We start from the raw sequence: 22,106 nt of genomic DNA on the forward strand, positions 1-22,106 counted from the left end.
ATTTTGTGTCAATTGGTTATTTTTAGATGGATCCTATTCCAGTTGATTTTAGGAAAGAGGCTTGGTACTTTACTTAATTCTAGTCTGTAAAAAAAAAAAAAAGGAAGTGGGCCGAGGCTTGAGCCTTGTGGCACACCCACTCTATGTTTTTCACTTTGGTAGAATTTTGCACAAATCAAAAAATTGAACAGAAAGTGATACACGCTAAGTCCTGAATTCTGAATGGTCTAAAATTATAACATAATATGTGATTTTGTAACTAAATTTTATTTTGTCATGTTTGTGAATTATGTTTTGGTAGGACACCATTTTTCCTTTTTTTTTTTTTTTTTGTCGTGTTAGAACATTCTTTAAGTCTTACAAGAAGAAGTAATATCTAAGTTCATAATTGACCAATCAGACTGCTTGTTGAGAGCCAGCTTTTCAAAAAGTAAAATAACTTATGACTGAAAATAATGTCCACTTGACATTCCCTTAAACAGATCTGACCTAGAGTGGAGCTTCAAGCTTATCAAGTTAACTGTTGGCTGAATTGAAACTCTACTTCACTTTTATTAGTTGGGGGCTCAGTTTGAGGGCCCCCCCTTGATGGGTCCCTTGGCTCCTTTTTGACATTTGCTCCATTTCAGGGATAAAACATGTCCAGCAGACATTGCGGGATAACTCTCCCCTGGCACTCCAAGCCATAAAAAGCTGAATCGGAGTGCCGCAAACGGGCCTGAGGACTTGTGTCAGGTTATCAACACATTGAGTGGGGGTGGGCGGAGCTTTGGTCCAGAGAGATCTTGGATTAGCCGCTAAGTGGACACAGGTGGCGCAAACATGTATACCGTATTTCCTCAAATACTGTGCCTCAAGTAATCGTTGGGCGCATCGACCACTTGAATAAATAAATGCGTCACCTGTAATAGACAGTCTTGATGCATACATCGTTCTGCAGATAGTGTCCATCATGCTGTGATTAATTAATTAATTATAAAATGCATCAAAGCATTATATACGTGAAAAGAAATGTTTTAACTAATAGGCCCTCCCCTCGGCTTAAAATAAACATTATGTGTACTAATTGATTATTGGGATGTGTCGTCCATTTCAATCAATTAAAAACACACCAAAATCTAAATATTTATATTCATATATACTTTTTCATCAAATAATTCAATTAGCCTCCAAAGCTCGATTAAACTCGTTCACTACCAGCCAAGTAAAAAAAATAAATAAATCTTTGACGTGTTTAGCCGTCAATGGCAGGGAACATGTTAATCTTCACATGTGGAAGTGGAAGACGAATGAATTCCCAGGTGCCTTATCCACTTTAAATTAAATAAACGCTGCACCTAAAATAGATTCATATACCAGAGTTCTGCACCCAAAATACACAACAAATTTACTCAAGTAGTCGCCTCCACTCTAAGATATGCAATTCCCCAATTGTTTGGGTGTATTATCTACTTGAATATAAAAAAAAAATACTTACAACATATTTCTATATCTTGATGTACATGTGTATACATCACTTAATTAAAATATAAAAAATGCACCTAAAATTGTTGCAAAGACCAAAAAAATTTTTCTTCAAATAATTCCCCTCCGCTCTAATTGACGGCATACCCCAATTATACATCAGTAGCGTTGTTCTTCGAGATAAAGAAACGCTGCAAGTAGGATATTCAATTTTGATGCACTCCATATTTCATCTCCGCTATAACAGATACCATGTCCCGATTAATCGTTGGGTGAGTCGCCCACTTGAAAAAATAAACACCCCTTTTAAAATAGACAATCATCTTTGCAGTATTTGCTATACCATTGTGGCGAATCCCTCTAATAAAAGCTGTCCGTTATGAATTAGCAGGTCTACTTGAATAATTAAACGCCTCGCCTCAAATAGACACCGCTTTTTTCCTCTCTCAGGATAAAATAACAGAGGGTCTAATTGCCTGAAACAACCACGTACCTGCAGTGACAACGCACAAAGATTATTATCGAATATGTTTATAACAATTCCTTCCCCTTAAACATCACAGATACTTTACGTGTAAATGCAGAAACCAGGACAATACAGAGAAGATATTTGTGTAATTTTAAGACACCTTCAGCATTGCTCTTCACTCCACATCTGAAAGTAATTTTTGGTGTGTGTGTGTGTGTGCGTGAGGCCTGCTGGATTCCATTGGAGCCCCCCCACCACCACTACCACCACCAACAACAACAACCAGGAAGGCGGGAGCATGAAAGTAGGTAAGCGATTTGGGAAATGTGGAACTAGAGGGGATCGGCAATTAAAAAAACCCCTTTGCCCCCCCCGCCCCCCCTTCTCTCCTTTTGATGGAATTCCCGGCGGAGTTGACTCTTTTGCGGGATTAATCACCGGCCCTCGTCCCCCTGAAACCTCCATCGCTCATTCCCTCTTTTCTTTTTGTGCGTCATTTCCTCATTAATATCCTGGGAGAGGAAAAGCCGACAAGGCCTTTGTAAACTTCTCTTTTTTTTTTTTTCCCCGTTCGGGTCTGCGAACATGTTTGGATAATTTGATTTAAATGTTGAGTTTGAAATGTACATGTGACCTCGCAGCAGAAGAGTCATTTCAAACTCTCCAGCGTTGCGAACTCGTTGGCTCGGAGAATGGCGTCACGTTACAGCCGCAGTGAGTTTACGTTGTGTTTGTGCTTGATTAGTGCGCTAAATGAATAGCCTGCAGCGTTGCACTCTATGTGCCCCAGTGGTGCTGTCTTTTTTTTTTTTTTCAGATCTAGTGAAAAGTAATACGCAGCGCTAGGTGATCGAAATTTACAATCTGAATTCTGTTTGTTCCATGAAATTGCATGAATTAATTCCCATAAGTTTTATTTTTTCCATTTCATAGTGTTTTTCCGAGCTTCACCGCTTCTTGCGCATGTGCGTGGATGTTCGATATGATATTATATTTTTCGGCCAATCACATTTCAGCCTTTTCCGTGTTGCTATGCGAGTTTTATCTGCCCGGACCTACAGAATCAGACGTGCTCACATTCATACTTTAGAATCTTCTATTGAGGGGAACACACCAGATTTGGATGTGCATTTCTTTTTTTTCTTTTTTTTTTCTTTTTGCGCAAGTCACTCAAATTTTATTGATAGAGCAAAAACAACTATAGCTAAAACTAAGTCAAATATAAAATATAAAATAATATATATAATCTAAAATCATATATATATGTAATAAATATGTAATAAATATGTAATATATATGTAATATATATGTAATCTATATTTCCCCTCTCCCCCAAAAAAGTCTGGCCACGCGATCGAGATAATAAAATTTTCTTGACTTTCTTCCGTGAAGGTCCTGGAAAATGTTATTAATATTTGGTTATGTGTGGCTTTCTGAAACACAATAAATGTTTAGGTTTTAGCATCCTGGTGATTCTCACACTTTTCCTTTTCCAAACTGGCCGCGGATCCTCACCAGAGTAGGGAAAAGTTATGTGGCCCTCACAGGAAAAAAAAGTTTGCGGAACTCTAATTTAAATGAACCAAAACAAGTCATTTAAAACAATAGGGGTTCAAGTATTCTGCTGTGTTGAACGCCAAGGAATACGAATGTGTTACCTGTTACGGTCTCCAGTTAAGAGTCGTGCAGCAGCATTCTGAACTCCTCCAGATGATGCACCGGGCACAGTTGCATGCTGTTATATTGTGTTTTTGGACCGTATTTCTCTCGTATTGTGTATAATTGCGACATGATTGTGGTGGTACTCTGGACCCACGCGATAACCCTGCCGCGAGTAGTTGTACCCACCCAAAAAGGTTTGTCATTCCCTGTAGATGGCGGTGAAGCACTACTTTTGTATTTGACAACGGTATGAAGCTCCTTTCGTCACTTTGACAGAATTCATTAGCCTCAAGATGCCATGTTGTCAAAGCAATATTTTATGTTCGACATGGCTTCGGCTTGAAAAAACAACAAAGCAGCTAAAGTGGTGGGCACTGCAGGTTCCCTCCAAAAAAATCCTGAATTCCAAAAAGCGAATTTGGGAGGGTCAGTCAGGTGGGTCCGCACTGAAGACTTAAGTACCAAAGCGCACAGCTCACTTACAAAAACACCTCTCAGCTGCTCCATTGAAATGCTTGTTATTCCGAGCTTTTGCCTTTCCATCTGTCACTTTTTGCTCTAAAAATTCAGCAGAGCAACAAGCCGACAGAGGAACGCGCGTTTGTTTCATCGCCTCCATTAGTTGAGACGCTGACTCATGGACATGGATCAGTCATCTCCTCTTGGCCCCGCCAAGGACAATCTCTCCTGTTACACAGATGTACTTGCCTAATAAGACCACTTGTGTGTGTGTGTGTGAGGGGGAGGGGGCCAATTTTAATTCCGGGAACATAGTGGAGAGTTTCGTATAATATTAATCCTCATCTTTCTCCCCGCCGCACTGCTTTTTCCCTAAACGTGGACACTTTGGACACGCTAAAGCACTTTTGGGTGTCTCGACATGACTTATGGATGTCTTAATGTTTATAGCTAAATACCGAGCTGATTTAGATTTATTTTCCACATTTTCGTGCTTTTAAATACATGTTCGGGTGATGTACTGGAAGTATTAGGAAGAAATAGTGCCCCTGCTTTAATAGACGCCGTGCGCCATAAATCATCGGGTGCGACTTCTCTTGAATAAAGTAACACTGCGACGGAGACAATCTGGGTACACGTTTTCCATTTTTAAACATCATTCCCTCAAACCGTGGCCTCCACTCTAGTTGATACAATGCCTCAATTAATCGTCAGGTGCGTCGTCCATTTCAAGAAAGAAAATAGAAAATCTTGATTCCTGTAGTTTCCACTTTAATAAATACCTTACCCCAACTAATTGTCGGCTGCAGCGTCCACTTGAATCGTGAAACATTGCACCGATATGTGAGGATCGTGATGTTCACACACACAGGATCGCCCCAAATAATGACAACCACTCTTATAGAGACCGTCCTCCAATTAATCGGCAGGTGTTTTATCCACTTGGAAAATGTTACCGTGCGTCTAAAAACAATCTCGATGCACAAGTACGGTAGACGCCATTTCTTCAATTGTGGTCACCGCGTTGACAAACGTCAGTGAATTAATCCTCCACTTGAAAAATAAACTAGGCTGGACTAGATTTAAATGCACACAACATATTTTCCAAAAGTGTCCTGCGCTCTAATAATTGTCATACTCCAATTAATTGCCTGCTCATCCTCCACTTGATCAAAGAACTGCTCCAGTTAAAATTGAGTCAGTAAATGCCTCACCTGCAATCGCACAAAGCCCTCTTATCTAATAAATAATCATCGGGTATGTCATGACCTCCACTTGATGGAAAAAAAACAAACAAAAGAAACACTCCACCGAAAATAGTCAATCTTGATAATCAAATCTATTTTTTATCTTCATTTTTTTAATTTTTTTATTTTTTTATAAGGCTATAAAGGAACTGATTTATCTCTTTAGCAAGACGATGAATATCATTATTTAAAATATTTGAAAGAAAAATAAAGCGTCTGGGTTCCATTTCAAGGTAATGACTTGGGTTGGCGTTCATTCACTTTTGACCACTTTTGTATCTTCAAATATTGTCAACATGTTCCCAAGACGCCCTTCAACCTCAACTCTTGATGTGTGCGGGAGTTTCCCTCGACTGCTTCCTCATCATCCTCTTCATCCCTTCCCTGCCGACACCTTAAATCCCCTCTTCTTTATTCCCGCTCACCGTGCTCACACGTTGTACTTTGTCTTGGCTTTATCTGATCGTGGTGATCCAACCCCCCCCCCCCTCCCTGCCCCCCCACCTTCCTCCTCCAAGATTCCGATCCTACCCCGGGACTTTTTCTTAAATCGCGCTCAATCCCGTTCATCTCCTCGTCTGATCCCGAGGAAACTCGCCACGTCCGGAGGCAGTGTTCCCCGTCGAGTGTCAGGTATTCACAGTTTTAGTCCGCTAAAGTGCTCCGAATAACAAAGGACTCATTTCCAAAATGTCCATGACCAAGCAAAAAAAAAAAAAAAAATACATTTGCTTTGTGATTTCTTGCTTTCATTCAATGCTTTTCACAACGAGTGCAATTGCAAGGACAGATTTTCAAATTTTCCTCAAGCCTTCAATGTTGTGGGTTAGCAACGCCACTCAAGCTGATCTCGATGCACCAGACTTTTTATATGCCGCAGATTTCAAGTTTAATTCCATCTGTGTGCATCATATTTAAAACGGAATATGACAAAACAACTCATGTGGTTTGATTCCCCCAAATTCTTTTCCCCCTCCACTTTAGTGAACAGAGCTTCAAGTGTCTCCATCGGCAGATGTTGTAGTTTTTCTTCACAGACGGACCGCCAGTTACACACAGAGAGTGGTATCGTATTCAACAGTGTCACATTTGCGAGTCATGTGCCGGAGACGCAGTAGCCGGATGGAAGTCGTTTCAACGACACGTGCAATTATTTAGCTTTCAAAACTTTTCGTTCAGAACAAAATTGCTCGAGGAGTTTTTGACTACTTGAGACTTGAATGTTTTTGCTGTGACAAAGCGGTTCAAATTTGACATCTGTCGTGTCTCGAGTGATGAAAGTCAAAAGACGCATGCGTCCTAAAATGCTTCGTAACCGTGAACGTTAATGTGGAATTTGAGGAAAATAGAATCGGGTGGAAGTAGATGGATACTCGAAAGGGGCCCCAGGATAGAACTTTGTGGAACACCAAAGATAAATGAAAAAGTGTGGGATTTGAAAGATTGGGATGTTAAAAGAGATTATTATAGCGATAAAGATTGAATTGAAATTGAAAACAGCCCATTCCATCCATCCATTTTCTATTATTGTGGATGAGCTGGAACCAATCCCATCTGATTTAGCGAGAGAGGCGGGGTCCATCATGGACTGATTGTCAGTCAACCACAATGAACTGAAACAGTTCCCAGGTGTCTTAACAGCACCAAGCCGCTGAGTTTACATTTGTCGATTAGTGAAGGAGATCCGTGCATCTGGCACACTTTAACCAACTCCAAATACAGTGACGCCTTGATTTATGAGTGAGATGTAGTCTGTGACTAGGCTTGCAACTCAAAACGAAATGCAAATGCCAGATTTAGCCACCCTAAAACATGCAAATAAAACATTTTTTTTTTATATATAACACACTCCAATAATGTATTTTATAAAGACAAACAGTGAAAACTTTGATTCAATAGTAATAAATAAATAGTAATATTTTTTGTCATAATTTCCTGCTTTGATTCTATGGACCGCCGCCTGGTGTGCGCCTTGGCCACCAGGGGGCAGTATTAGACAGAGACCTAGATTTGCTGCAACATGAAGAAGACCGCCACAACAAAAGCTTGCGTAATTGTTGTTTTTGCAAAGTTTAGTTAGCCCGTCTATGGTATTTTGCATTGTGTGCTAGCATTAAGCTAGCCGACTTTGATAAGACAGTTACGTGGTCCAGTTAAATCTGTCCTTCCCTCCCATTTAGTCTAAATATTTTAAAAAGCAACTCCCCATAAAGTCTGTGCTTGACTTCATGTCTGTCTAGCTCTTCTTGACATCATCTTTTTGCTAAGAGAACATTTCCCATCAGATCCCACTATTTGTGTCCAAAGCATGCATTCCATGTCTGGTGTGTGTGTGTGAGATTCAAAACAGGATACTTGGGAATTTTTGCCTGTGCCACTTGAGGCAATGAAAACTTTGCTCTCGAAATAATCCCGACCGTATTTTTGAATGAAGTCTTTAAGTAATTAAGAATGCGTTTCACATAAACTTCATCCATCAGATGATTATTTATAGTCTTCTTTTTCGGTTTCTTTTTACCTGCTATCCTTTAATCTGCCTTCCCTCTCCTCTCCTCTATTTTTAATGTGAACTTTAACCTCCCGTTGTTTTGTTTTTGAAAGAGAGGAGGTTAACCCCCGCACTTAACACAAATTCACACACACACACACTGTAAGCATTTTTAACATTCTGAAGCCTTTTTCGACTTGTGACTAACGCGTCGCTCCATAATTAGCGTTAACTTGAAGTGACCTGTGCTCAACTCCCATTCAAACGAATGACGCGTCTTGGCGGAATTACGGGGAGGCTAATTGGGCCAAATGCATTAAAGTGATGATGAATATGTGCAAAGACAATCCTTAATTGTATAATTATAAAAACGTAATCGAACCCGGCACCTCTACACTGTGAGGCGGACAAGCTACATATAAAATCAGAAATATCGAAAACCCTAACCTATAAAAATAGAGTAAAAAAAAAAGAAGTAATTTTCCTGGTTTACTGTACTGTTGTGGTGGCGGCCTCGTCATCGTCGATGCTTCTTTTCTAGCGTGTTGATGATACTTGACTCCACACACACACGACACGACACACAGACAGGCAGACACACACAAGCGCATGCACGACACACATCATTAGTATTCAACAAGTCAGCACATTAGCTTGTCTTTCCCGTCACTGTAGGCCACAAACTCTTGTTTATTTTTTGTCTCTCCCCATAAGTACATTATAATTTACCCGTCTTTCTGTATGCATGTGTGCGTCTTTTTGCGTGGGAGCAAAACTTGCCAATGCGAACACAAATATTGTTCTTGGACACCTGCCACTCAACCAGCTCTAAAAGTCACACAGTGGCTGTTTCTCGCTCTCACATTTCTGTTTTATTCTTATGATCCACGTTACAACAATAACGCTCAACGTATCCTTGTTATTAACCGGCGCACGTCTGGAGTCGCAGATGTGCCGTTGCTCAATCGCAAGTTAAATTGCAGCGAGGTTAGAGTTTAATAAGGACTAATTGCTCAGCATTACGTCACACAAACACACGGCTTGTCGTACATTATTCAACGTGGACACGCACACGTACACAAATAACGCAAATATTTCAGGGGACGTTTAAGTGCTTGCAGGCTTTCACGGGGCTGCATTTCATTACAATAAATTTTCTGTATTCATAGTTGAAATCGCAAATCTGTTGATCCCAAATCGCTTCAATATCATTTCAAACTTTTCGTAAGACATGACACTTAAAAATTAATGGCTTTTATGCGTAGCGAGCAAACGCGTAAAGATTCTCTGTAACTTCCACTAACAACCGAGGCTAAACTTAACTCCTCTAAAAAAATGTTGGTCTCTCAGTCGAGGTTTCACTTCAACATACTTCCATCACTGTACGTCACTAGCAGCCATCACTTCAGGGTGATAAATTGTTCAAGAGTAACTCAATTTTTCGAAGCAAATATCATCAAATCATCAACTATGTCCATAAACAAAGCTCCATAAATAAATAATCATTTAGTTTCGGAATCAATATTCTACAGTAAACGGAAATTTATTTACTCCTACGGAATCCTATGATGAAATAGCTCAAAAATTAGCCTGAAAGCGTAATGTTATGAGCTGAGCGTGTTCGTAGACGCAGGCGAAATCAGCATGTCGTAAATGAGACTATTAATCAAACAGCACATGGGGGAAGTGGCCAAGAAAAAAATAATATCCTTTTAATTAAACTGAGGCACAGCGGATGCATTTGGTATTAGTTAACTGGCCCTCTAGACATTACAGTGTGTGTGTGTGTGTGTGTGTGTCAACTGGTCAGAATTTTCCACACCAATACAAGAAAAGCGATGTGCAATACATTATAAACTGTTCTTTGAACTATGTATGTAATATAAATTTCTCTATAAATTAGACTTTCAATAAGATTATCAAAAAGAATCAGTTTTAATTTTGATTAACACTTTCCCAGCAAAGTTATTACGAAAAACTAAAAAACTAAACTAAAACCCATTTTTTTAAAAGGCTTTAAGAAAAAAAAACTAACTGAAATTACATCTTTTGTTTCCAGAATTAACTAAATAGAACTAATCATTGTTAAAAAATTTTTGGGTAATTTTTGTCTTTGTCAATTAATATCAGACGTGACCTTTTGGGGTTCATTTCAAAAGTATTTATTTTGGTATTACCGTTTATCGGCAGCTCCAGAAGAAGGAAGGTCAAAAGTTGCTTGAGAAATGTAGTTTAACTTACTTTATTGACATTTTTAATACTCTATTAAAAAAACTAATGATAAAACTAAAAATAAATAAATAAATACATTTAAAAAAATTAAATAAAAAAAAAAGCATTTTCGAAAAAAAATTCAATCCCTTGCTCCAAAAGTAGGCCTGATTTTTTTTTTTAATCAAGCTTTAATTTGATTTGTTTTTAATTACCGACAAATTAGAAAATAAAACAAACATCATCAAGTGTGACTAAGTCAATCTTATGACAATATATTGAAATTTTACATTTCTCAATGTGGACAAAAATAACATCGGCACCTCGCATGCAAATTGTGTTTAACAATGCAAAATATATTTTTTAACCCAATTTAATTGGTCAGATAATGGGTAGAATACGCAAGCTGCCATTCTAGTTGTCATTAACTGCTGCAAATTAATCATTAAAACTATATTTATACACGTGTGTTTTCATTTAGCTCTGCCTTGACACATCCAAAAGAGCTCCAAGATGTGGACCCTTCAAGGACACTTACATTTTCGAGACTTTTGGGACAACTTTGGCATGTTGCTATGACTAAAAAAGACTCTAAAATGACCCATTGACTAATGGGACCATTACAGACCCACTGCGTTTCCATCCTTTTGAAGCCAAACCCAGCAAATAGACCGCACCCCTGCGGCCGGACGTCATCGCCATGGAAACGACACCCTTCTTGAGACGTGTCCTCCGTCGTGAGCTTACATTGGATCGACGTCCTGGACGGGACTCCATTTGGACCTGGGGCCAACATTTGGAGACGACTTGGAAGAAAAGCTTCACAAGTGGACAATTCACGTAATGCATAATTATGTGTGTGTGTGTGTGTGTGTGTGTGTGCAAAGTGACATGTTGTAATGGCCCACTTTGAATGCATACTTACACTATACTTAAGGGCCAAAAAGCTGTCTCACTTATGGATACACACAAGAACGCACTCGTGGAACAACTTCGGTGTTGACGCACACACACACACACACACGCGCGCTCACGCACCGAAGTGTAGCATGTTATCAAGCTGCCATTGGATTTGAGAATGAATTTTAAAAAAATTGTGATAAAAACTCGTTTAAATTAGGGCCCGACTGACAGGAAATTTTTTTTGAGGCAGATGGCAATTCCGATATTTAGCAAAATAAAATTCCGATGAACGATTAATCTGTGATTAATTAAAATTCTTTTTGGGGGTCAGTTAGCACTTAGAACAATAAACATGACAGGCAGTACCGTTTTACTCTACTTTGTCCTTTACAGAAGTATTTGTTTAACTTTACAAAAATCAACCAATTCTTTTGCTATTTTTAAGGCAGTGTTGCCATAGTTACCTTGAAAACGTAATTTAGTTACTTTACTGATGACTTGTTTTAAAAAGTGACTTTGCTGAGTACTAAATTAGATTACTTGTTACTTCCAAATTTGCCGACAATCCTGCTTAACATAAAAATGACACCCAGTTTTGTCAATTAATTGCGGACGCATTTTTAACAGCGGCAAGTCAAAATTTTGATTTTATGTAAAAGCCTTTGTCACTTAGCATAATTACTTTTATCGAACAAAAATTCTCTTGAACAAAAAGACAGAGAAAGAAAAGAAATAAAATGTAAAATGAAGTATGTCTTTTACCTGACATATTTAACTTTTAATGTCATGGAATAAATGTATACATTTATAATGATAATTATACTTCACACAATTCTTTAGGACTTTCTCTTTTGAATTGTGTTGCGATCCATTTTTTGTTGGCTCGTCGTTGGCGTTTGGTGTGTTAGCGTTAAGCTAGCAGATTTTTGTAAGACAAAGTTATGTCGTTTGATTCAATAATCGCAGAATTTTCTTCTAAACATCTCACTGCCACCATCTTAGCGCTCGGATCTCACTATTTTGCTCTTGATTCAAGGCAAAAAAAAAAATCATTCGAGTCATGTCTTGCATCTCTAAAAACTTATAAATCAGGTCCGTTGTAAGTTGAGGTTCGACTGTATTTGGTCATCGCAATGAACCCTGGATCATTTGCTTGCGACAGAACCCTTCCACCAAAACAGAACAATTCCTACACGAATGTTATGAATGTGTGTATTTTCACCCGAGACCAAATGCTACAAAATCTAAAAATGATTTAATTCAAATTTTTTTCATCACCAAAATCAAGTCTATAAGAAGAAGAAAGAAATGGTGGATCGGAGCGTCACAACTGATTGCTTGTGTCATCCAGTCAAGAAGCGGACATGTTTTTGGTTTTGGCGGGCCATAGTGCACATGAGCGGCTTGTGAATACCAAAAGTCCTGAGCGAATGTTTTACAAAGCCTCAAAAGTTAATGACATGTGTGTTCAAGCGAGCGGTTTCATGCGCGCAGAACACAGCGGTGCGGTTTGTGTCAGAATAAAGAAGGAATGGTTCATGTCCACTTGTTTTTCTGGCGGTTACTATTGGTTTTTATACATTTTTTTTTTTTTGGTGTGTGCTTTTAAAGACCGCGTTTATTCGATATGACCTTTGACCCCGTGAATGGTAATAGTTACATTTCTTCCTCCACTTTAGCAAATCATGTGTTTTTTTTGGGGGGCATTTAATAAATAAGCAGTACATAAAATGTATAGTGACGAGTTAAAAATAAAAATAAAAATCTAAATGTTATCGGGAAATGTTTGAAATATTGTAAGAAAAATGATTCATACTTTAATGAAATTGATTAAATATTATTTGATGTTTATGCTATATTGTATATTTTGTCTTTTACTAATTTCAAAAAAATTAACAGAGCGATTTGTCTTGATTGTGATTTTGAACAAATGGTCATTTTTTTAAATTTGATATTTTTCCTGTTTATTTTATATTTTTATTTTTTGTTGTTTATATTTAACACAGACTTCAATCGTTACCTTGACCTTGTGACCGATATGACCCCTTATGCCCCTCCTCCTTCCCAGAGCCAATCAGCTCTCCTCCCAACATTTCAAATCTGCTTTCTGAGTGTGACTGAGTTAACATTCCAGCGTGCTGCATGCAAATCATCACTCCTTCTCCGGCTAAGAAAAACACGTTTTGTTTACAGAAGAAGCACTCTGGCCTAATTGGAGGAACTGCAAAGTAAATCAGCTAAATGAAATCAAAGCGCAGAGCCCGTGGAGTCAACAGCATTAGCAGGGCTAATTTCAAGAACTCGTCGAGTGCGAGGACCACCATGGAGGCCCAGTAAGTAAATGGACTTTCACGTCGCGTTAAGACCAATCAGCCGCACACTTCCTCATTGCTACCTCATCCCTGCCGGCTAGTTTGCCGGGAATGAGCCTGATGTGTTTGTTTGTTATAGCACTGACTAATGCTGTTCAACTTCCTTTGCAGAGGTGTCACATTTTAGACAACCAGAGGCAGTGCTGATAATTTTACTTAATTTGTTTAGATTTTTTTCTAATTTAGGTCTGATTCTTGTTGTTCAAAATAACGTAATGCCTAAACACAAAAATGCCTAAATTTTGTTGACATGAAAAAAACAAACATTTGATGTCACGCAAATTCAAAGACACTCGTGGAGGTCTGGCCACAGTTCTGCCTTTCTTTAAAGTCGCCATAAAAACGATAGAAAATGTCTTCTAAATTTCACACACCAAAAGCAAAGCGTGTGAATTGTGAAAAGTCAAGTCGTTCTCTCTGCTCTCAAACGCTGTGGGCGTCTGCTGAATACGCTGACACCCCACGCTGCTTTGGACTGAAACTGTCAGCTGTCAATCAAACGCGACAACTATAACCAGGAAAATAGATGCTACTTAGTTTAGCATTGTGCTAATGCCTAGACATAGCTATATGTTTGAACCAAGGACCACTCCAAGCCACTAGAGATGCTGTGACAACGAGGCACTCGAAAGCAGTCATGCCAACCCAAATCTCTGAGCCACACGCTGGTCGTATTCTTTGCTATGTGAAAATTTGGTGCTTGCTCTCGCGGTTGATGAGGCACTTTTAAGCGGCAGTCGAGTATCTGAAGGGAAGACCTGTTTTAGCCATGTCCCAAAAATCAGGAAAGCTGAAATGGTGAAAAACTGTTTAAAATCCAAAAAGTGAGTACTACATAGCTCTCAGTTTTTGCATGTTTTCAACGATTAATGTCTCGAGAAACAAATCTAAGAATTCACTTTAAAGAGTCTGTAAGTGAATTTCCCCGGGCGTCCCGTTTTTTTTGTTTGTTTTTTTTACAATGTGGGGTGAAAAAAATCATCTGTTTCAGATCGTAACATGTCATTCTGCACATTAGCAGGCCTCGTTGTGAGGTTCGCACTCTTTGACAGGCTGCGCCCCGGGACGAGGGTGTGGGTGGGGGGGGCAGCCTCGCGGGCAGATCCTGTCGCGTTCTACCGTCTTTAATTTCCCATCATGCCAGAGTCCGGGTTGGATGTTGAGGCAATACAAGCAAACCGCTTCTGCCTTCCCGCTGCTGTTGAGCTCCGACTAAATTTTCACGTGCCTGAAATAATAAGTGACTTTGGCGTGAGGGGGAAATTTTAATAAACCGGTGGCGGGACGACATGCAGTTAAGTAAATAATGGCAGGATTTATGGATAAAAATCTTTGCGTATCGTCTCTATTAAGAAAGCGGACTTTGACAACAATAATACTCATGCTTTGTTTTGACTGACACTGGAACACTGAAAATTGTCAAATGTGGAGTTGAAACAATCATCGTGCATGACATCAGCATATCTCATGAGCGAGCTTTGTTTTTCATTTTTCTTTTGTGATGTCTCCGTAGAGGGAGCTCAGTCACTGCAAAGTCATTGGATTGTTCTGCAGACAAGTTTCTAGGTGAGTCGTTTAACTTTTTTAAAAAAAAATATATTAATATTTAATATATACTTGATGTTGGTGTCACTGATGGTGCAGAGCGACATCTTCCTGACTTTTTTAAAGGCTGTGTCATCACGAGTTATGAATGATTAAGTTTACCAATAATTCGGCCCATTATTGGCATTTGACCTCCCTTGTGATCAAAGTTGCCAACTGCCTTTTTGTTGGATTTGTAATGAAGATTATCTTGAGCGATTATCCTGTGGTGTGGGGTGTGTTCAGAGTTCAGAAAAATATTGTTCATGGCAAACCAGATCAACATATATAATCTGATGCCCTTTGATTGACGCGAGTTAGTCTTCGTACCACGATGGATAAGAGTTGCGTATGTGTTGAGATTAGTGCTTTTAAAATCATCTAAAAGTGGCTATTTTTGTTCTTATTTTTTTAACACATTACAACATAATACAAAGATGACATTTAAACATTTCCCGCCAAGAAATCTGAAAATAATTATTTTTGCCAATTATTTTTTCTCCCTCTGTTGTGAAGTTAAATGCCATTGGACAAAGTATTATAAAACAGTCAAATATTCTGTAATTTATGACTTGTTGTAAACATTAAGGGGAATAACTCCAAAACCAACCATCCCCACAAAAGAGAAATGCAACCAAAAAGATGATTAATGGGTTGACAGATTTTTATTATGCCAGATCAGCCTAAAAAAAAAAAAAAAAACATGTCGGGCAGGCCCCAATTATGTTGTGTGGGCTATGTTGGTCATATTGCTAAGAAATCCACACACTATAAAACAGTAACACACACATGACCGTTTTCTGGGGGCATGTGTGCTTTCTCACGTTAAAAAAATAAAAGATCACCATGCGAGTATCCTGCTTCAGAATACTCGAGCACAAAAAGTCACTCCTTCATTAGAAGTTGTACCAAATCAATTATTTGTTGCATAATCTATTATTGATGCAATTTAACCAATAGCGTAATGCGTCTGCCACAGGTTTCAGCAGTAGTCCACGCCACAGAGAAACAAATGTTTTAATTAGTCTCACTCCCGCCGTGATGTACTCAATGTTTTACTTTGTTGCTTGCGGGCTTTGCAGTATTTATGAGCCTTCATTAGACAACTCAGGTTTTGCATTTTAACTCCCCCACGCCCCCACCCCCCCCCCAACTCAAATGATCACAGTGATTTGAATGAGAAGCTCAACTGCTCGGAGTGTGCATGTGAAGGATTGACCAATAGGGGGCAGCATGATTTTAATAAGCTAAGCCTTCACAGTCAAGTCTTTTGATAAGAGTGTGGCTACTGAGAAGCTTTTGGGGAGCAATTAATCGAAAATAATTATAATTTAACACCAGAACCTTGTTTCATTCTGAAAACTTGACACTTTAAGCGTTTAAATACGCTTCAGTAGCCTTCATATTGTCATTACAGAACACAAGACAATTTCCCCCCATTTTGGTAATGCATGAAAGTCAATGTTTCTTTTGCAGTCATAAATGCACTCTGACCACGGCCAATAGTTAAGCAATGGGTATATTTTCAGGAGTCACAAGACATATTTTATTTATTTATTTTTTTTTTTTAAATAGGAAAAGAAACCATAAGACACTACATGCTTCATTGTAAGACAGAAATTTTATCCAATCAAGGGTAATGCTAAGAAAAATCTTAGGCTGGATAAAATAGATTGTGTTGCATACATATTGTAAGACAATATAATGAGACATTGTTTATAAATATATCAACGTGAACCAACCTATTCCTGTCGGCTCAATAATGTTAAATGCTTTAAAAACACTTCAAACCTAAGTTGTGTATATTCGTGGCGTGTGCTGCAGTTCCGTCCTGGTCCAGTAGGTGTCAGTAATGCACAGTGTGAACAGTCAAAGAAGTCATCAGCTTCCGCCGGTCGCCATTTTCGTAATGATGCATAACTTTACAGTTAACAAACATTGTTATGGTTTCGTCCTTCGGTCTGTATGCCAAATTATTTTATTAATAATAAAAACTCACAAAAAGTTACAAATGTTATGGAGGGTCAAGTTTTGAAAGCAGCTGTTGTCATTTTGAGCGTCTTTGTGATGTTTACCCTTCATGCTTGCTGTGTATTGAATAAACTAAAAACCCGCTTGAAACAAGTCAATCATTTTCAAAGCTACTTCAGTGTGGAATATATACTAATTAATTTTCAACCATTTATTATCAAATTGCTTTACAGTTCTGTGTGTGGTGTCACTCAGAAGAAAGATGAAAGGAATTGGACATGTAAGACGCACCATTATTCAACATTAAAGCTCTTAGCTGTGGAATTTTTGTTGCATGATTTGAGTGGGGGGGAAATCAGCACTAGTTGGTGGCCAAACTTAAAATGATAATTAAAAAGAAGGTCCTAGTCTCGATTGAAAACTGAACATAAAGACCCATATTCGTTGGAAGGAGACCGTATAATTATAATAATAATAATGATAATTATAATTGATAATAATAATAATAATTTGCCCTTTATTAGTCCCACAATGGGGAAATTCGAGATTCGAACCCAGGCCTCCTGGGGAGACTGGGTCCTGAACGCAGCGCCTTAGACCACTCGGCCATCCTGCATTTAAGCCCTTCTAGATTTTTATTTGATATTATTAAATATATTTATACATTGTTTTCAATAATCAACCCTCCTATACACCGGTCACACCTCGGGGAGAGGGGGAAAAAAATAAATCCTGAATCCTGACTGGCTGCAATGCACCCGTCCAGAAAATAATGGGCTCCTGATTTGGTTGCATGTTTTCAATTTGAATATTATGTTAAGACACATTATCCAACATAAAAGCATGTGTCACTTCAGGAGCAAGATAATTGTTTTGAAAAATACAAAAATTTGTGGCATGCTTTGAATGGCTAAAAATGAGCCCTGTTGGACAAATCCAAATACAATGGTGCATTGTTTTTCATAAGATTAGATTTCCCTCAATTTCTCACCAACATTTTGATTTTGTTGTGAAAGTGGTGCCAAACTCATCGACCTGCATGCGAGACTTGGGCACTCATTTTTATGGAATAAAGAGCGCAAACAAAGCATTCCATGCACATGTGCGTCATTATCTATGAAATGTATTTATTTCTACTCATACTTTTGGGTGTTTGGAACACATTAGTAGTATTTACATTATTTGCCATGGGAAATATCGCTTTGGTTTTCATACAATTTAGTTCTTGTCAGAATAAAACCAACTTTCCACATACATTAGAAATAGAAAAAGTGATTCAAGTTGGAATGTTAACAAAGCATTTCATTAGCTAATGTTAAAATAAAGCTTTAACGAGTATCTCATTTCCAAAGCAAGGCACCCTTGGAAATTGTGCTGCTCGCTTTGAAAGTGGCGCTGGAAGTGTGAATGATATCACCATCTACTGGACAAATCGAGAAAAAAAAACCAGAAAGGAAGTTTTAACTTGCATGCATTGAATCAATTTGTTGAGATAAATGCGGGATCCAAATTGACATGGTCAATTCAATACAAACGTCACACTTTTTCTTTACCATTTTACACCAATTTAATTTCAACTTCTGTTTGTTCAACACGGCCACAATGGCCTTAAAAAAACAACCCCAAACTGAATGGCTCAAAATGTCTCGACAATAGCCTGAGGGATGGTAAAAGTTTGTGTTGTGGCGGAGAGAAAGTGAGAGAAAGAGAGCGAGAATGAGGGAGGAGATGATTTTGGGGGGAGGAATGAAGGGGGGGAGGGGGGGGGGGCTTTCTCCTCGCTCCAAATCTTCAGTGCGCACCAGACTGCGCTGCGCCACTTCCTCTCAACTTCACTCCCGGTCACTTCTTTCTTTCTCATTCTTTTCTTTCTTATTTTTATGACATCACTTCTTTTTTTTATCGCCCGATCGTGGAAGGGATGCTACTGGCTATTATTTCCCCTCCCCAACTAAACATTTCACCTCCCCCGAAGGAGAAGTTTTGGATGTGCTGACTGACCGGATTGAATGGAGTCGAACCACTTTTGGAGACTTTACGCATCGATTTGAGGGATGAATGTGAACTTCTTTACTGCACCTTTTTTGTTGCTTTTTGCTCCTTTTTTAATGTGACTTAACCTCGACACCAAACGGACTATTCCACACGTTACAATCTTTTTAGGTGGAACTTTATTCCTCTTTTTCAAACTCTCAGGACAGCCAACTTTAAATCACAGCCGCGCGGATTTCTGGTTTGAATTCAACCTGAGTGGATATCATGCCTCGGGGGGCCGAACCGAGCCGGCTTTGGGCTCACTGCTTGGCCCCGGTCCTGGTCCTGGTTCTGGTTCTGTGCGTCGTGTCCAGCGTGCACGCATGCCCGCACAAGTGCAGCTGCTCCGGATCCTATGTGGACTGTCAGGGTCTGGGACTCAAGAACGTACCGAAGGGGATCCCGCGCGGGGCTGAGCGCTTGTAAGTGTGCACCAACATTATTGCAGTCTTGTATTTGCGCAAATCGCTTTCTATTATTGACTTGATCATGTTGTGCAATTTACTTTCCTTTTGTAATTGAGTCAGCGTGCGATTATAGGGAGCTTAAAAATAACTTAAAAAGTTGAGTAACGCTACCCCCCCCCACCTAATGAGAATGTTCTCAAAGAATAAATTATGTTAGGATTTTTTTTTTAAATGGAACAATAATAAATAACAAAGTTGTTTGAAACGGAATGATGGGTATATTATCTTATGGTGCATTAGTTGTAAAAGTAACTTTCATCCCAATTTGAAGTTAATGACGCCTCACTCCCCACCTAAGCAAACTTTAAAAATTCTCAAGCATTTTTTCATTTTTTTTTTCTTCCCAAAATGATGATTTAACATTTGGCCAATAAGGCAGTTTTGTCTTCTAAGTAGAAAAAGTCCCTCAAGTAGCTTATATTGTGATTTACCGTAAATGAAACTATCAATACATTTATATTTATGTATTTTCTTTGCTTGTAAATTGAAAGTTCAATCAAACTTTGTCCAACTTAATTTTCAATAAAGATCATAAAATGGCAGATGAGGTGTTTTCCTGCCAACCATGTGTACATTTTAAAGTGAATGAATCAGACTACAACTTTTTAAGAAGACGTTCTTAAACTTTTGGGTTTCAGCAATACCGATTTGCCATTTAGAAGTTGAATTAAATGAAAGCTTTCCATCTTAACAGCGTGAACCCATTTGTTTCAGTTATTCTAATCATATATCAGGCACAACTTCTGAGAGTTTGTGTTGGTACATGTAATAAAATACTTGTTCTGCATTGTTGTACTTTAACACTTGTGGGTCTATGAGCTAAAAAAAACAAACTTGGAAGCCTTCCCAACCTGTTGAGCACGGTGTGATGATGACACATTCACACGCACACCCCCACACGCACACACACACCTATGCTGCTGCAAAGGTATATGGAAGTGATTATGCATGCTAATGGTGGAGCCTCCCAAAAAGCCCCCGCAGGCGATCCACAACACAGCCGAGCCAGAGACAACAAACACAATCAGTGCAAAGGTTCCAAGTGGGGCACTGATATGATTTGCATGCTGTGACGCATGAGCAAACACTGGACACTTTATTAGGAACAGCCAATGCAATGCAATGTGATAGCTGAGTTAATAAAATATAATAAAAAGGTGACACGCTCTATTTTTTTTTGCAAACAGACGGCAAAAACATCACAATTGAGGTTTTTGAGCCCAGGGGAATAAATTACATTCTAGAATTTGTCAAAAATCAAGTTTTCAAGCTCGCTCAAGTGGCTGACTTGTTATTCAATATTGAGCATGGGTCCTTAAGGTTCTTCTTGTGCACCCTGTTGCGATAGATCAGTGGAACTGTGGGCTAATTTCTATTCAGGGGGTGCTACTGAGTAAGCTTTTTTATTTATTTATTTATTTTTGGGTCAGGGGGGCGTAATAAGGACCTCTAAAACACAAACAATTTCACCTGGATACATTTATTTACAAAAATCTGTTTTTGGTGCTTTTATGGCCACCATAAAGTTTAATTATATTTGTTTAATCGTAAATGCAGCCTTGGACGACTTTAGTAAGACACATTAATTCTATGACAGTGTTCAAGTGTACCTAATAAAGTGTCCAGTAACAAAATACTCGCTGCTCAACCAGGATGGGGACCCTCTTCTTTTTTTTTTTTTTGTTTGGTGACCTTCTGAGACCTGTTGGCTTTTACACAGCAATTCTCCAAAGACATTTACACTCTCAAAATAAATAACAAGAGCAGGCTGAGATGGCTAGGGGGGATTTGAGGGTCCTACCCCGTTGAGGAGGAACATTCGAAATGATGCATTTACACTTGTGGTTGTCCAAGGCTGTTTGGAATCACTCCCGATCCGCTAATTTGTGCACAATATTGTGAGTTTGCAGGTTTGTAGTTATGAGGAATGTGTGTAGTCTTGTTTATGAAGTGAAATTCCACATTTTTACTTTCAGCATTCAACTGTTATATACTGTTAATATTGAGGAACTTTATTCAGACAAAAGGTGTCCTTAGATGCCACCTTATGGCACAGTACAGAGTAGTATAAATATATATTTTTTTTTTCAATAATGATTGCAATTCATAACTCAGGTCATTTTTTATCATTGAAATGAATGAAAATGGCATTAATGTGTTCCAGAGCCTCTTGAATAAGAAAATGGCACTCAGCAGGCTGTGTTTTTGTCAGTGGCAGGCCTACTTTTTAACGGCGCCCTGTGCAAGACCAACCGTGACCCCATCAGCCCCCCCACCCCCCAACTTGATGCTGACTTTCCACTGCCCCCACCCTTCTTTGACGTCGGTAACCTCTCACTTCAATGTTGATTATCAAAACTTAAACACTCGTGTCACCTTAAGACAGTGCAAATTCCTTTACAAATGCCAAAGATTTACGTTTTGTGGTCCCAATAGAAGACGCAATCATGTAAAATGTCGCCTTGTGCGGCCTCACATATCACACATGCCAGAAATGGGCACTGATTGTACTGAACAAAAACATAATATATAGCATGCAAAATATTTTTACTTCACCTGAACAGAATGTAATGATTTTTTTTTGCAACTTTTACTCACTTTGCTTTTGTTGAGTACAATTTTTCCAATTTTGTTGCCTTTTTCACCACTTTTTTTTTTTTTTAGGCTGATTTCAATTTTTGGAAGATTAATATTCAGATAATTTATTAATTTGCAGATGTCGGGACCTACAACAGAACACGTGTGAAAATCTGCCATTTTTGAGAGTGGCGCCGT

The 22,106-nt window shown here is 38.7% G+C and overlaps 1 protein-coding gene across 2 annotated transcripts in view; it reads left to right on the forward strand.

Moving 5' to 3' along the window:
* Positions 1 to 22,106, forward strand: part of slit3 (slit homolog 3 (Drosophila)) — a 236,782-nt gene that overhangs the window by 522 nt on the left and 214,154 nt on the right. The window contains exons 2-6 of one of the 2 annotated variants that reach the window (XM_088294962.1): positions 2,159 to 2,241; positions 10,482 to 10,840; positions 13,097 to 13,236; positions 14,789 to 14,841; positions 19,027 to 19,286. In XM_088294962.1, the coding sequence (XP_088151088.1) occupies positions 19,090 to 19,286 (197 nt within the window). In that variant the 5' untranslated portion in view covers positions 2,159 to 2,241; positions 10,482 to 10,840; positions 13,097 to 13,236; positions 14,789 to 14,841; positions 19,027 to 19,089. The remainder of the gene's footprint in view (positions 1 to 2,158; positions 2,242 to 10,481; positions 10,841 to 13,096; positions 13,237 to 14,788; positions 14,842 to 19,026; positions 19,287 to 22,106) is intronic. The other variant, XM_088294963.1, reaches the window with a different exon arrangement.

The sequence above is a fragment of the Idiotropiscis lumnitzeri genome, chromosome 4 (assembly GCF_059441095.1).
Source record: "Idiotropiscis lumnitzeri isolate Australia: NSW breed Sydney's pygmy pipehorse chromosome 4, RoL_Ilum_1.0, whole genome shotgun sequence".
NCBI lineage: Eukaryota > Metazoa > Chordata > Actinopteri > Syngnathiformes > Syngnathidae > Idiotropiscis > Idiotropiscis lumnitzeri.